Source organism: Epinephelus moara, chromosome 5 (genome assembly GCF_006386435.1).
Source record: "Epinephelus moara isolate mb chromosome 5, YSFRI_EMoa_1.0, whole genome shotgun sequence".
NCBI classification, from domain to species: domain Eukaryota; kingdom Metazoa; phylum Chordata; class Actinopteri; order Perciformes; family Serranidae; genus Epinephelus; species Epinephelus moara.
Window position 1 is genome coordinate 43392151 of NC_065510.1, and position 14516 is coordinate 43406666.

The window sequence follows — 14516 nt, forward strand, 5'->3', positions numbered from 1 at the left end:
AGGGCATTCCAGTAGTCTAAGCTTGAGGACACAAAAGCATGGATAACCATTTCTAACCGTTTGAGGGATAACAGTGGATATAGTTTAGGATATTTCTTAAGTGAAAGTAGTAACTGTCTTAACGTGTTCCTCAAATGTCAACTTATAGTCAAAAGTGATTCTTTGGTTTTTAGCAAAAGATTTTCTATTTGTGGCCAATGAATCGAGGTAGTGGAAGATGTAAGTAGAAACCTAATCTGGAGAGAAAACCCGTACCTCAATTTTACTGTGATTTAACTGAATTTTTTTTGAGACATCCAGTTACTGATCTCGACCAGACACTTGTGCAGAATAGGTAGATTCTGCACACGGAAGTTCCTGATGTCCGCTTCCAATGGCTAAATAAAAAGAAAAGCAGTTAAGTGCTACACCAGATATTCCCACCCATTTTTCAAGCCGATCGATTAGAATAGCATGATCAATTGTGTCAAAGGCAGCAGACAAATCTAAGAGAACTAAAATAGCAATATCACCTTGGTCTAGCTGCATAAGAATATCATTTGTGACCCTCAGCAGAGCTGTCTCAGTACTGTGCTTCTGACAGAAGCCAAACTGGTATTTGTCAAATAGGTCATTTTCATAATAGGATTTTAAACATGCGATAAAAATTGTAATTAACTGCAACTGACTATTGACATGTTGCAATTTATCCTCATTTTGAAAATTATTAGTTTGACAGCCCTAATTAATAATGTTAACATTAACTTTTAACAAGTAAATCTTGGTTTGGTGCCAGTGAACTTTGTCTCTTTCTCGACAAACTTTGCTTACTCTTCAAGTGGAACTTTTGGTACATAACAACATAGTCACCTCATCTTATTTTAGGAGTGCCTTCAAAAGTCTGCCCTTTGCTCCTGCTTACTCTTCATGTGCACTTCAGTCCAGTATCTGTATTTATTATCCAGTCAGTCCATCTGCTTATCACTGTGCTCCATAGTGGTTGACCACCATGGCTCTTAACATCCCCGGTGTGATTGCAGTGGCGCTGTTCTACGTCCTGATTTTGGGGACAGGGGTGTGGGCTGCCCAAAAGTCCAAGAAGGCTGAGAGGAAAAGCCATGGAGGCAAGACTGAAGTGGTGCTGCTTGGAGACAGAAATATCAACTTGCTGGTTGGGATTTTCACCATGACTGGTAAACTGTTTTGTGGGGCTTAGAAACTTATCTGAGGCAGAGTGGGTATCACATCTTTGTATTAGTGTGGGGATTCTGCTAACAGAACATGGGCATTGAGTAAAGAGGCAGACCGTGGCCCTTGGTTGCAGTTATGTTTTTAATTCTTTTTAATTATCTGATTATCTTGGAATAACAAAAGTGTGTCCTCATATTAACAGATTAATAATCTTGTGATCTTCAGAAAAGTTTTTTTTTTTCAAGATAAGAATAGAAATAAAAGTTAACTTCTCAATGTACAAGATTATCTATTAATGAAATCTCATCTAGATAACGAGAGAGTTGCCTCTTAACAGCAGGCATTGAAGTGAGGTCCTGGCTCATGTAGCAACTGATTAATTGATGAATTGATTGATTGGTATTGTATGCCGGGGCAGATAAGCAGGATTCCATGTTGCTCAAGACTCTGATATCATAATTCAAGACAAAGATGCACCATGCCCAATGCATATATGATGCAGCACACTATTTTCATTGTTAGTTTTGTGACATGAATCAGCGAGGGACTAATTTCTACAGTAGCATGAACTGTATGGACAAAATGTACATGTTGTTCTCTCAAGACATTAATTCCATTTTGAGCACATTACATCTTTATTTCGTTGTGAGACCAAAACTTATAAGAACAATATAGTCACTGTACCATATTCACCGTTTATTTGGTTCAATCTTGTGCAACGACCGCCAGGGTTCTGCAAAAAATCACTGCGGCACATTGAGTATTGTGTTTTAATTGCTGTGAGTGGATGAGCTCGATTAATTAACATTATGTAGTAGAGCAAAATCAAGACTGTTCACTAACACAGTTAAAACCATCATAGTTATGTCACAGTAGTGAATGTGAGGGTACATGGTAAGGGTCCAAACACAGACGGACAGGAGGAGTTGTGATTTATCCTTAAAAATAAATAAATAAATGAAATAAAAATACAAACAATAAATAAGTACAAGCAGAAGAAGAGTCCATGGGTTACATGGGAAATGTGCAGACCGGCAGGCACAGAGTAACAGGATACAGGTTTCAGAGGCTTGAAAACAAAAGCACTGTCACGTGTCAGTTCAGAGGAGGACCCAAATGCAGACCACAGACAGTTTGAGTCTAACAAAAGGCGAGCTTTAATGTAGCTGGTCAAAGACATCCAGTAAAGGCAGGCAACTAAGGCCTTGTTTACACGGATACTGATACAAATAAAAACGGATTTTTATTTATCCCGTATAAAAAAAAAATTCTGAGTTTACACGATCAGTTGTGAAAACGATATCCCTGTTTACACAAAAATGCAAAAACGGCAGCTTTTTGCTGCAATTAGCATGCCAGGCCAGTAGGTGGCGATACACCATATGTCAAACACCATAGAAGAATGTTCTGCGCATGCACAGTGATTTGTTTTCCTCTTGGCACTAGTGATAAAAACAATGACAGACTACATTTTAACCTTATGTAGCATAGTGAGCTGCTATGCACTTACTAATATTGGGCACAGCAGACATCTTTGTTGGCCAATGTAGCAGTGATGTTGATGCAGCAGTGCTAAGTTCATTGGTAAGCTTGTAAGTAGTCCCAGAAGTGCTAACAAGATGTAAACAACCCGGCATATATCTGCAATTGTTGTGGTTCCCAGGCGCCTAATGGGCATGTGCGAACAGTGTTGCAACATCATTGTTTTCCAAAATCTCCGTCTATCCTGTTTACACGTCTCCGTAGAAACGGATATTTTTAAAAACTTTCACTTTGGAAGCCGATTTTGAAAATCTTCGTTTTTGTCGAGAAAAACACTGGTTACGTGTAAATGATAGGTGCAAATGCAAAGATATAGATAGAATACTCGTTTTCAGAAATATACGGAACCGTATAAACAGGCCCTCGAAATCCAAATGAAAGAAGAGCAAAAACCAAACTGAAAACCAACAGGTAAAAAACAAAAAGAATGGGGCAGACAAGACTAATACAAAACAGGTGTGAAGGGAAGACTGTGGCTGTGGTCAAATAGTCTTTTTTGCTTAGGAAGGTTCCTAACTGAGTGAAATGACCCGAAAGTATCTAAGTGGCAGCCCTGATAAGAGCTGGTCGAATTCTCTAAATTTTAAGGAAAGGTGCTTCAATGCTTCCTTTCTAATCTCCTTTAGCATAGGGTACACTTGACCATCCTTTACGAAAGGAAAGGAGATAATTCCATCCCACAAGTCCTTGCGGCGGCAATATTTAAAGCGACCAAGCGACACACCATTGACAAACTCAAATGATTAAGAAAGAAAAAGATCAACATGACCGAGAAAGGAAGGAGATCACCATGTAAGTTACCGTTGTTTATGAAGCATTATACATCTCATGCCATAACTTGTTCATATGCTATATGCTTTGAACTTTCAACATTATGTTAAACTTAGACATGAACTATGAACGTTCTGCTACTATTGGTGTACCCTCCCTCCACAGCTTTGTTTAACTTAACAGGATAAACAAATATACAATGCATTATTTTAATTTGCCGATTTTCGTGTGAATGAGAAAAAATGGAAATCCATAATATTAAATGGCTAATTGAAATAGAAATTAAACCAAAACCAGAAACCTACTTGTTTTTCACCTTTATTCTTATAGGCCTATCTATATTATCTGCCCCTGCTGCATCTCAAAACATTGGCATTGGCTGTGCGGATGGGATGGGATAGATACATAGATAGATAGATAGATAGATAGATAGATAGATAGATAGATAGATAGATAGATAGATGTTCTGCTTCTCTGTGCCCCCCCTTTTCTCTCTCAACCCAACCGGTCAAAACAGATGGCCGCCCACCTACAGCCGGGTTCTGCTCGAGCTTTCTCCCCATTAAAGGGGAGTTTTTCCTTACCGCTGTCGCCAAGTGCTGCTCATGGGGGAATTGTTGAGTCTCTGTAAATTCAAGAGTATTATCTAGACCTGCTCTATGTGAAAAGTGCCCTGAGATGACTTTTGTTGTGATTTGGCACTATACAAATAAAATTGAATTGAATTGAAAAAAAAAAGATAGATAATCAATGAAGTAACGTTGCTGTGCCTCGTGTGTAAACGCGCATATAATTGGCGTATCTGGAGATTTAAATAATCAATGAAGTTACTGCTTCCCACTTTTTATTCCCCTGTACAGTGTTTCCCTGCAGAACCACAGTGGAAGGATCATAATAAAAAGACAAAATTGGGCACTATACAAAAGACTGTAACGTTAAAAGATATCTGCTTGAGGTTATTAAATACTTGCAGCAAGCATCAGTCATTTATTCATTTGAGCGTCGTTGTATTGCTAGCCTTTAGTAATATCATTAATTAATTTTACTACTTAGGTTAGCAAACTCAGTGCCCTCTTTTAAATCATTTTCGTTTCAGTTTGTGGCTGGCAGCCTATATTCCTTTTTTTAATTCAATTCCGACCATAGTAATTAAATAATATCTTTCACTGTGTTGTCCACGTTTATATATCCTGCATGAAACAACACGATGAGAACATACGGGGCGCATTATCTAAGATGCGCTTTTTGTAGTCCATCTTCAGAACATTGTAGTTTCACCACAGCAAGCCCACGTCAATAACATCCGCCGTCGCATAATTACGTAGCCCAGTGTAAGTGCAGGCGGATTCTCTCAGCACCGCAGTTGTCTTTTCCTAAGTCCTTATGAATTCTCCTTCACATCTTCCCTTGACCTCGTGACGTTTTCCATCGAGGTTAAGGAAAAGTGGTTAGGAGAAGACAATAGGAGGCACTTTTCGACCGCAGCCTCAGGGAACAGGCAAGTACTAATGAGACAGGTGTGACAGAAAACAGGCGGGAAACACACAAAGAAGTAAATCCAGACATGACACACAAGGAGAGAATCTTCAAAATAAAACAGGAAGCAGATAAAACATGAATAAATAACATGAAACAAGGATCACAAACTGATTCTTTATTCTGTTATCCATAGGATAGCTTTTTAAATGATGTATGATTTTGTTGTTTAACAACTTACTTGGGCAGCTGTGGCTCAGAGGTAGAGCGGGTCATCTACCAATCAAAAGATCAGCAGTTCAATCCCCGGCTCATCCAGTCTGCATGTCGAAGTATCCTTGAGCAAGATACTGAACCCCAAATTGCTCCCGATGGCTGTTCCATCTGTGTGTGAGTGTGTTAAAACTGAGTAGCAGGTGGCATCTTGTATGGTAGCCTCAACCACCAGTGTATGAATGCGTGTGTGGATGGGTGAATGTGACTCGTAGTGTAAAAAGCGCTTTGAGTGGTGGGATGACTAGAAAGGCGCTATACAAATGCAGGTCCATTTACCATTTACTTGATGATTAGAGAGGCTGCTTTCTGTAATTGTAAAAATGTTTCTATTTGTGCAGTAATGTCACTTCAGCAAATTCCGTGGTACAATTAAGCAGCAGAACTACAAACTTAATAAAAAACTTGACAGAGAAAACAGAGCTAAACTTTTAGCTGCTGAAATAATCAGTGAAGTTTTATAGCTTTTCCTTGTGCAAAATGTGCACAGCTTTTCCCTTACCTGTAAGTATTAATTAAACTCAGTATCATTAAGCATGACACGACACTGACATTGGCTGGTTTTGAATAAATGAACATCGGCAATAATGGCAACAGGTATTTATTCTTTCATTAACCTGTGTGTGTGTGTGTGTGTGTCATCCTTCCTCAGCTACATGGGTTGGAGGTGGTTTTATCCTGGGTATTGCTGAAGCAGTGTACTCTCCTAAAATGGGATTAATATGGGCTCTTATGCCTGTACATTACATCCTGACCTTCACCATAGGTAAGACAAGTCACACACTTCAAAGGCAGAGGGCTGGATAACAGATAATTTACACATAATACACATCATTTAAAGTAATAACTAGGTAAATGAGGGACATATAAGAAACTCACAACAAGTTAATGGTCAGTTCTTGAATAACTCCCAATGAAATGTCATAGAGTAGGTAATCATTAGTTAGTTCAGTCAATTGAGAAAAGGGCTGAGAGAACTTATAAAGAACGAATGAGGAAATATCAATTAATGGTTAGTTTATGAGTTAATCCAAATCAAATGTGTGAGTAGCTGACCATCAGTTATTGATTAGTTAATTGAGAAACAAGTAAGGAAACTAATGGGTAATGAATGACAAAATATCAGTTAATGGTTAGTTAGTTTTTGAGTTAATCCCAATCAGATGTCATATAGTAGCCAACCATTAGTTAATGATTAGTTAATTAAGAAACAAGTGAGGGACCCTAATGAGTAACAAATAAGGAACTAACCTTTAGTTTATGGTCATTTCTTGAGTAACTCCCAATTAAATGCTGTAGAGTTATATATTATTTAGTTAATTGAGAAAAAAACTGAGGGAACTAATAAGAAACAAATGAGGACATTAGTTAACCATTAGTTAATGATTAGTTGATTGAGAAACAAGTGCGAGAACTAATGAGGAACAAATGAGGAACAAAGTATTGGTTAATGGTCATTCCTGAGAAACTCCCAGTCAAATAATAGAGTAGTAAACCATTAGTTAATGATTAATTAATCGAGAAACAAGAGAGAGAACTAATGGGGAATTAATTAATTAACTATTAGTTAATGGTCAGTTCTTGAGTAACTCCCAATCAAATGTAATAGTACTGAAGTTCTCAATTAGTACTTAATTATTACCTGACAATTTGACATCTTTATTGTGTCTCCTTAAAGGGGCAATAAGCGGAAAGTCATCATCTCTAGATTGAAGGAATTAAAAAATCGCTATGTGAAGAACTAGAGGTGTAATTTCATCTGGAGTATAGCATGACGTCACACACCCTCTCTCTATGTTGATCTCCAGCCCCTTGTTTACAAGCCGGTCCGGCTGCGAGGTCATGTACATTCATGTGAATTGCCGCCTCCTCCTCCTCTCGGAGCCCTTGGCCCTCCCTACCTATAAAAGGCTACAGCCAGTGAGCAGTGGCAGTGCGTATTTTCGAAGCGAAATGGCGGAGAGCGGAACAAAACGTTCACCTGAAGACGACCAGGATCCGACATTACCTCTAAAGAAACAACAGTCGTTGCTGAAGAAGTTGGCCGATAAAGAAAGGGACAGAACCCAGATTAACATTGGCCTTGCATTTCCAAGTTGGAGAGCACTGCGAGAGCTAAAGGGGCTACAATTTGTCTGTTTTGTCTGTTTGTCTGTTTTAATTAGTGTTACAGTAACGTCTGTTTGTCTGTCTGTTTTAATTAGTGTTACAGTAACGTTAAGCACATGTCGCTATGTCGATTCAATTAAATTTAATGTTACAATCGTAGCATGGGTAAATGTCCGGAGCTTGAGTTATTAGCAGCTCTGTCCCAGCAATGGGTCAGTCGTTTCGGTTGTGTTAGGGGAGTAGCCTGGCAGCCCAGCTAACATTTGCAATTAGCATTGTAAAATGTAGCCCGGCTAAAACATCGCTCTCACTCACAGAGAAGAGTAAGAACGTTAGCGTTAGCTCCTGGTGTTATGGTGCGTTCGTTTTGTACTCGCAGGTCGGAAATTCCCAGTTCCCAGTCGGAAGTTTAAAATCGAACGCACTCTGAGATCGGATTTCCAACTCGGAAACTCAGACCAACCGCATCAACCCCGACTTATGAATTCAAGGTGGCTGCCGGTCACATAGTGAGTAAACACTGCTAAAGTACTGTTTATAGCAATTTTATCTTATTTGTTTTACATTAGGTCAGACTCATCCGCGGCTTTCATCAGTTGGAGTGCATGATGGTTTTGTGGAGAGCAGAGGTAGAGGGAGGTGTGGCTCATGACACACTTTGTTTTGGTCTACAGGCAGTGCACAACAGCAAACCTAGGGTGAAACGATTTCGCTTTTTGCCCCTTTAAGATAAGTGCATCATACTGAGTAGTTAAATCATTACTGAATCATTACTTATTACTGCTGCAAACCTACAGTATATCTAACCCACATGAGAACATTAATTTTCAATAAAAAGGTTTGGCATTTATGAAAAAACACACAGTAACATTCATTCATTCATTCATTCATTCATTCATTTATTTACCATGACCACTTATCCTGTTGAGAGTCGCTGGGTCGCTGAGCCTATCCCAGCTTTCATTGGCGAGAGGCGGGATACACCCTGGACAGGTTGCCAGACTATCGCAGGGCTAACATATAGAGGAAGACAGAGAGAGACAGAACCATTCACACTCACATTCACACCTATGGGCAATTTTAGACACCAATTAACCTAACCTGCATGTCTTTGAATTATGGGAGGAAGCCAGAGTACCCGGAGAAAACCCACACTGACACGGGGAAAATATGCAAACTCTGCACACAAAGTCACAGCAAGTAACAGTGCCTTTAAATTTAAATATAACTCCAGTGAAAAATGCAAGCTAATTAACGAAGCAATAGTTTGCATTTTTTGAAATTGAAGTACCTATCCATAGACTGTTTTTTACAGTAGATGGCAAATTTAATGCACTGTTCCTCCTATAGTATGTGTTGGGGATTAGACCACTTAAAACCTGTTTGTGGGGAAACTGAACAGAACAGATAGATTTCAGGTCTTTATTTGCAACATGAAGATAGTAAAAATTGTGCATAATTTTTAGTTTCTGTAATTAAACAAAAGCATTCATATCTGCAAGTTATTACTAAATATTAACTCAAGGCATTTAGCAGGTATAAAATGAAATCTGCATACTTTCTAGGTGAATGTTTAAACATCAAAAGTTGCAATAACCACTATTACCATAATATCACACTGAATCAACATCAATTGCATGCTCACAGCAACACAAGTGAGTTAGCTTGGCTTGCCAATAGCTAAACACTTAGTTAGGGTAATTTCCAAACACGTTTATTGCTAAACAAATCTTACTGACGTCAGTGCAATAAACATACCCAGCATCGGTGAGTCAGTGTAACATTATAAAATACAGAGAAAGATTCAAGTTACATGAATCTCATAACAGTAGTACTATAATTTACACCATCAGTGACCTCTGCACCACCAACAGATACAATAGAAACACAACAAATAATAAGCAGCATGCAAAAGAAGTGGAAACAAACCCAAAATTACAAATGAAAAGTATTTCAACAAGGAAGTCTCTGAACCCCCCAAAAATCACAACAGTATGTTTTTCTTCTTCTTTTTTTATTTATTTATTTATTTTAAATAAATGTTAAAGATAGACTATACAGGATTGTCAGTTACTGCTCATAAACACACTCTCCAACAAAAGTGAAAGTAAAAGGCAACCCCAAATTCACTGTTGGTGTCTCTTGGATGCCTGCTACTTACTGTCTGAGTCAATGCATCCTTTTTTCTTTTAGGGTTAGGGTTAGATGAGTAATTACTTTTCACTTTTGTGAAATTTTGTGGAACTTTCAAGGGTTTCAAAAATAATCACCTAGGAAAAAGGTGGAGATGATAAACACCAGCTTTTATCCTGACCACATGGACTGGCAAGACCATCTCTGCATTAGGGCAAGTGCTGGGGCGGATGTGGAGGGACTGAACACTGGCTTAAGTCCTGGCCACATGGATCTTCTTGAGATCCCAAATGCCCTTTTCTACCTGTTGTGGTTCAGAGGAGGTGCTGGGTGTACCAGGCAAGTGCCAAGGGGCTCAGGAGGAGCCACTGGGATCCTAGGATCCTGGATAGGGTCACTGACCAGAACTTTTCACTGTGATTATACTATGATTACATGTGACAATAAAGGTTCTCCAGCAACTTAAAGGTATCTATTAAGTCCTTAATTAGGAATTACTGGGGAAGTGGCCTACTCATTTCTCAATTAACTAATCATTAGTTACTTTATGACATTTTATTGGTCACTGAAGAACTGACCATTAACTAATAGTTAGTTCCTTATTCCTTTCTCACTAGTTCCCTCAGTCACTTCTCAATTACTAATCAGTAACTACTGATTAGCTACTTTATGGCATTTGATCCAGAATTACTCAAGAGCTGACCATTAACCAATAGTTAGATCCTCATTCGTTCCCTAGGAACTACTCTAAATTTTGTGTACCATTGTAAAGTGTTACCAAAGGCTGTACTGGTCTTGATCATGTTGGACATAATCTTATCATTTCCAGGTGGCTCATTTTATCTGTTTCATAAATATTTAAATCAACAGCTACAGTAAATGTACAACACTTAACAGTTGGGGATTACTTTCAGGAATTGATGTAAAGGATACCAATAACTTATATTACACAATGCCCACAACATCCAATAATTACAGAACATAGTGCAACCTCTGCAACACAAAGTTAAGATTTCAATAAATTATTCAGAGTAAATACAGTATAAACTTTAATATCTCATCCAATGCAAAAGGTGGTCTTTTCTTTGCCAAGCCAATGAGGGATAAGGAGTATGTCACCATGATGGACCCATTCCAGATAAAGTATGGCAAAATACTGAGTGGTGCTCTAGTGCTGCCTTCTCTGTTGATGGATGTGCTGTGGGTGACGTCTACTCTGCTAAGCTTAGGTAAACATTTATACCTATCTTTTTAAGCAAAACATTTTCAATTAGTGGAGGCAAATGAAGCATTTCCATGTCTGTTTGTGGGTTTGTCTAACAGGATCAACTATGAGTGTGATTCTGGACTTGCCCTATGCCTATTCTGTTTGGATCTCATCGGCTGTGGCCATTATCTACACATTGTTAGGAGGCCTCTATTCGGTGGCGTACACTGATGTTATCCAGCTCTGTTTAGTTTTCCTCAGTTTGGTGAGTTACACTGCCTTATACAGTAGCACATGTTCATTTTAATGATACAGTATCTGTAGGTATGTGACATCTAGTATAAAGCTCCACCACCCGATATGTATTTAACCTTCATCTTAATAGCACAAGTGAATGCTAGACAAAATAGTAAAATTATTGGAACCATGTCACACATGACAAAAACAGCTACTGCAATCCTGCAAAGTCTCCATGGCCTACTAGTGAAAGGGGCATATCATGTAATCTCAATGCTCCCAGTTTGATTCCAACTAGGAAATTTTGTCGCATGTCCATCCCTCTGGCTTTCTCTTCATGTTTCCTGTCACTGTCCACTGCCAACAATTGAAGGCAGAAAGCCAAAAAGAAATCTTAAAATAGTCACCACAATCCAATTAACCATGAACAGCAATTGACAGCATGGTAGATAGTGCCCTGTCTGCAACAGAAGTACTTTAATACAGAGTTCACATCTTTTGAACCTTTCAATGAAAAGAAAAAGAAAAAAACAAAAACACAGAAAACCAAGACTTCCAAAAACCATATAGGCCAAACAGCAGTGGTGTTAGGTATGGTGTGTAAACACAATGGATTGAATGCAAAGTTTAACATCTGACAAAATAACTAACTTATTGTGATAAGGTCTTCAGTCTGATGATCTCAATATATGTTTCCAGTGGTTGTGTATCCCATTCCTGCTGCTCAACCCAGCATCTACAAACATTGCCCAGACTGCGTTCAACCACACGTTCCAAGAACCCTGGGTTGGCACTCTGGAGCAGGACAAAATCTGGAAGTGGATTGATGACTTCTTAATGATTGTAAGAGCAATATTCACGAGTATCATACTTTCCTGCTTCCATCCATAAACTCAGAGCAAACCTACATTTCAATGGGACTGTCAAAACATCAACAGTGCCTTTACATACTCTTAATTAGCTGAATTTTCAATGTCATGTAAATAAGAAACCTTGTTTGTGTGATTAGGTAGGAGATTAGAGAAACCAGATCTCCCCAGTTAGATTCCTCCTGGAGAAAGACAATTTCTTGGCAATGTAGACATCCTAGGATAGAGTGCAAACCCTGAATAGGAGTAAATGTCATGAGAATAAGTGAATCACAGTGGAAAAATATTTTGCTTTGTTTGTGCAGTATTAGACATCTGCACACAGCCTTGTCTCTTCTTGAACTCATTCACTAAAATCGTCCTTCAGTCTGAGGGGAACAAAGGGCAGTACTAGTGTATTAGTACTTTCATTCTTTGCTTATCTTCCTCATCTTGTCTTGTCCTCAACATGCACCTCTTCCTTGTGCTCTTTTTTTCAGGGTCTTGGTAGTCTTTCATTTCAGAGCTTCCACCAGAGGACGCTGTCTGCCAACTCATCACAAACTGCCCAGATTACCTGCTATGCTGCTGCTCTTGCCATCGTCATACTTGGAATCCCCCCTACTTTGGTTGGGGCTGTAGCTGCCTCTACAGGTAGGAATTCGGTTAGAGATGACAGAGCTTTATTACAGACATACAAAATGTGGCCAGGAAGTATATGTATTGTTTGGCCAAATAATATACAGAATGTCTGTAAAATACTCTACAGGCCACAGACAGTTTGCTCACAGAGCTATAAACAGAGCTGCTTAGCACACTAGCAGTTAGTTTTGCTCATGCAATATAACTCAAACTTTGATACTTTCGTCCTGGAACACATTGAGCCTATTCCTGCTTCCTAAATTGTCATCTATTATAGGTTGTGGTTTAAGGCAAAACAAATAATACTGGTTGTTGAATGTTAAGAGAGAGATTTTTTCATTCCATTGATTTTAAAAGTTTTCACAGGGACAAAATAAAATCTGATACAACTATTTTGTGATGTCAGTGATTGTTTGGATTGACCTTAGGGTCGTCTTATGACAAACTGCAGATGCTGTGTTTGCAGGTTTCCGTGAAGCAGGCATTTGTGACTTCATTATTAGCTTTGAGCTTTAACAATACACAAATTATATAATGGAATCAGGTAGTCAGGTGCTGGTAGGCAGCAGGAACATGTGTAATCAGCTTGACAAACAAATCCTCCGCACACTGACATAGACTTTACTATACTTTGAGGGAACAGCGCGTTTCACGTTCAGCGTCATCAGGTTCACCTCAAATTATACAATGTTTACTTTAATCAATTCATGGTTACACAAATGTAATCATTAATTATTTCTCTCATCCAGACTGGAACCTGACGCTGTATGGTTCTCCATCTCCATATGTACGTGGTGAGCAAAGTTTGGTCCTGCCCCTGACCCTACAGAACCTCACTCCGTCTTACATCTCAATCATTGGAATCGGAGCTGTGGCCGCTGCTGTCATGTCATCTGCAGACTCTGGCCTGTTGTCTGCAACTTCTGTTTTCTCTTCAAATATCTACAAGAACATTCTGCGCAAACAGGTAAGGAGTTTCTCTGAAAATGAGTGTTAGGTGCACAACTGTTGCAAATTAGTAAAGTACAAACAACTCAAATCAAAAGCCATTTATTTTGAAAAGCACAGGTAAATGAATGAATAATGAGATGTCTCCTTTTGTATGACTACATGTCTCTAGGCATCAGACAATGAAATTCAATGGGTAATACGGGTCACAGTGGTGGTAGTGGGTGTGGTTGGGACATCCATGACGTTCTACACCAACAGCCCCCTGGTCCCCTGGATTCTCGGAGCAGATACTGCCTACACCCTCATATTCCCTAATCTGGTCTCCGTGCTCTTCTTTGAAGTGATGAATGGTTACGGTGCCGTGGTGGGTTACATCGTAGGGCTGACTGTAAGGGTTTTGCTGGGGGAGAACATTATAGGTCTTCCTGTTGTTCTTCATCTTCCTGGTTGCACACTGGAAGATGGCGTCTATGTCCAAAAGTCTCCTATCAGGACAATCTCCATGTTGTGCACTTTGGTAACCATCTTAGTTTTTTCTTCGCTGGCTTTGTTCATATTCAATCATGACCTGTTGCCTGAGAGGTGGGATATTTTCAACGTAAAGCATAATGTTACTGTGTCACCTGCGGATCCCGTCATGCAGATTCTCAAGGAAGAGGCAGGAAGTGATGCTGAGTGTGATGAGAACAGACATGGAATTGCCTTACAGCCAGTGTTGCAGACTGTATCATAATCAGTTGTCTTTTGTTTTGAAAAGTTGCTGGCCTGAATTTTAAACTGAGCTTGATAAGTGTGTATATTTACAAAAAATACATAGTAACTCATTTTAAGCTGTTAACTGCTAAAGGTTGCTGATGAAGTAATTTACAATCATAAAAACATAAACTTTCTTTCTCTGTTGTAAATATATTTTTTGTGGAACAAAGTTTCATTGAAAAGCAATCATTTCAAAATACAGTTATTATACAATTACTCAAAATAAAAAAGGTGTCATTCTTTCAAAAGTTAATAAGTCTAAATGGATGGATGATACAATAATCATCAGAAGATATACCCATATATTCTGAGATATCAGCCTCTGAGATTTGTTGCCAGCCAAATACGATGGAGATGAATAATATTTTCATATGTACTCTTCAAAGCATTGCTGATGTTCA

The 14516-nt window shown here is 38.8% G+C and overlaps 1 protein-coding gene across 1 annotated transcript; it reads left to right on the plus strand.

Annotated features, from left to right (window-relative positions):
• Positions 1-933: 933 nt before the first annotated feature.
• Positions 934-14333, plus strand: LOC126390128 (high-affinity choline transporter 1-like). The gene is made up of 8 exons (XM_050044283.1): positions 934-1172; positions 5885-5998; positions 10548-10703; positions 10798-10946; positions 11618-11761; positions 12267-12420; positions 13158-13375; positions 13529-14333. The coding sequence occupies exons 1-8, from the start codon at positions 989-991 to the stop codon at positions 14090-14092; spliced, it is 1683 nt and encodes a 560-aa protein (XP_049900240.1). The 5' UTR covers positions 934-988; the 3' UTR covers positions 14093-14333.
• Positions 14334-14516: the final 183 nt, after the last annotated feature.

What these genes read in the sequence shown, in the direction of transcription:
- LOC126390128 (XM_050044283.1), top strand. Translation starts at nt 989, where the DNA reads ATGGCTCTTAACATCCCCGGTGTGATTGCAGTGGCGCTGTTCTACGTC. An exon ending in TGGGATTTTCACCATGACTG is followed by an intron (nt 1,173 to 5,884) that starts GTAAACTGTTTT and finishes ATCCTTCCTCAG; the next exon opens with CTACATGGGTTGGAGGTGGT. An exon ending in GTCTACTCTGCTAAGCTTAG is followed by an intron (nt 10,704 to 10,797) that starts GTAAACATTTAT and finishes TTTGTCTAACAG; the next exon opens with GATCAACTATGAGTGTGATT.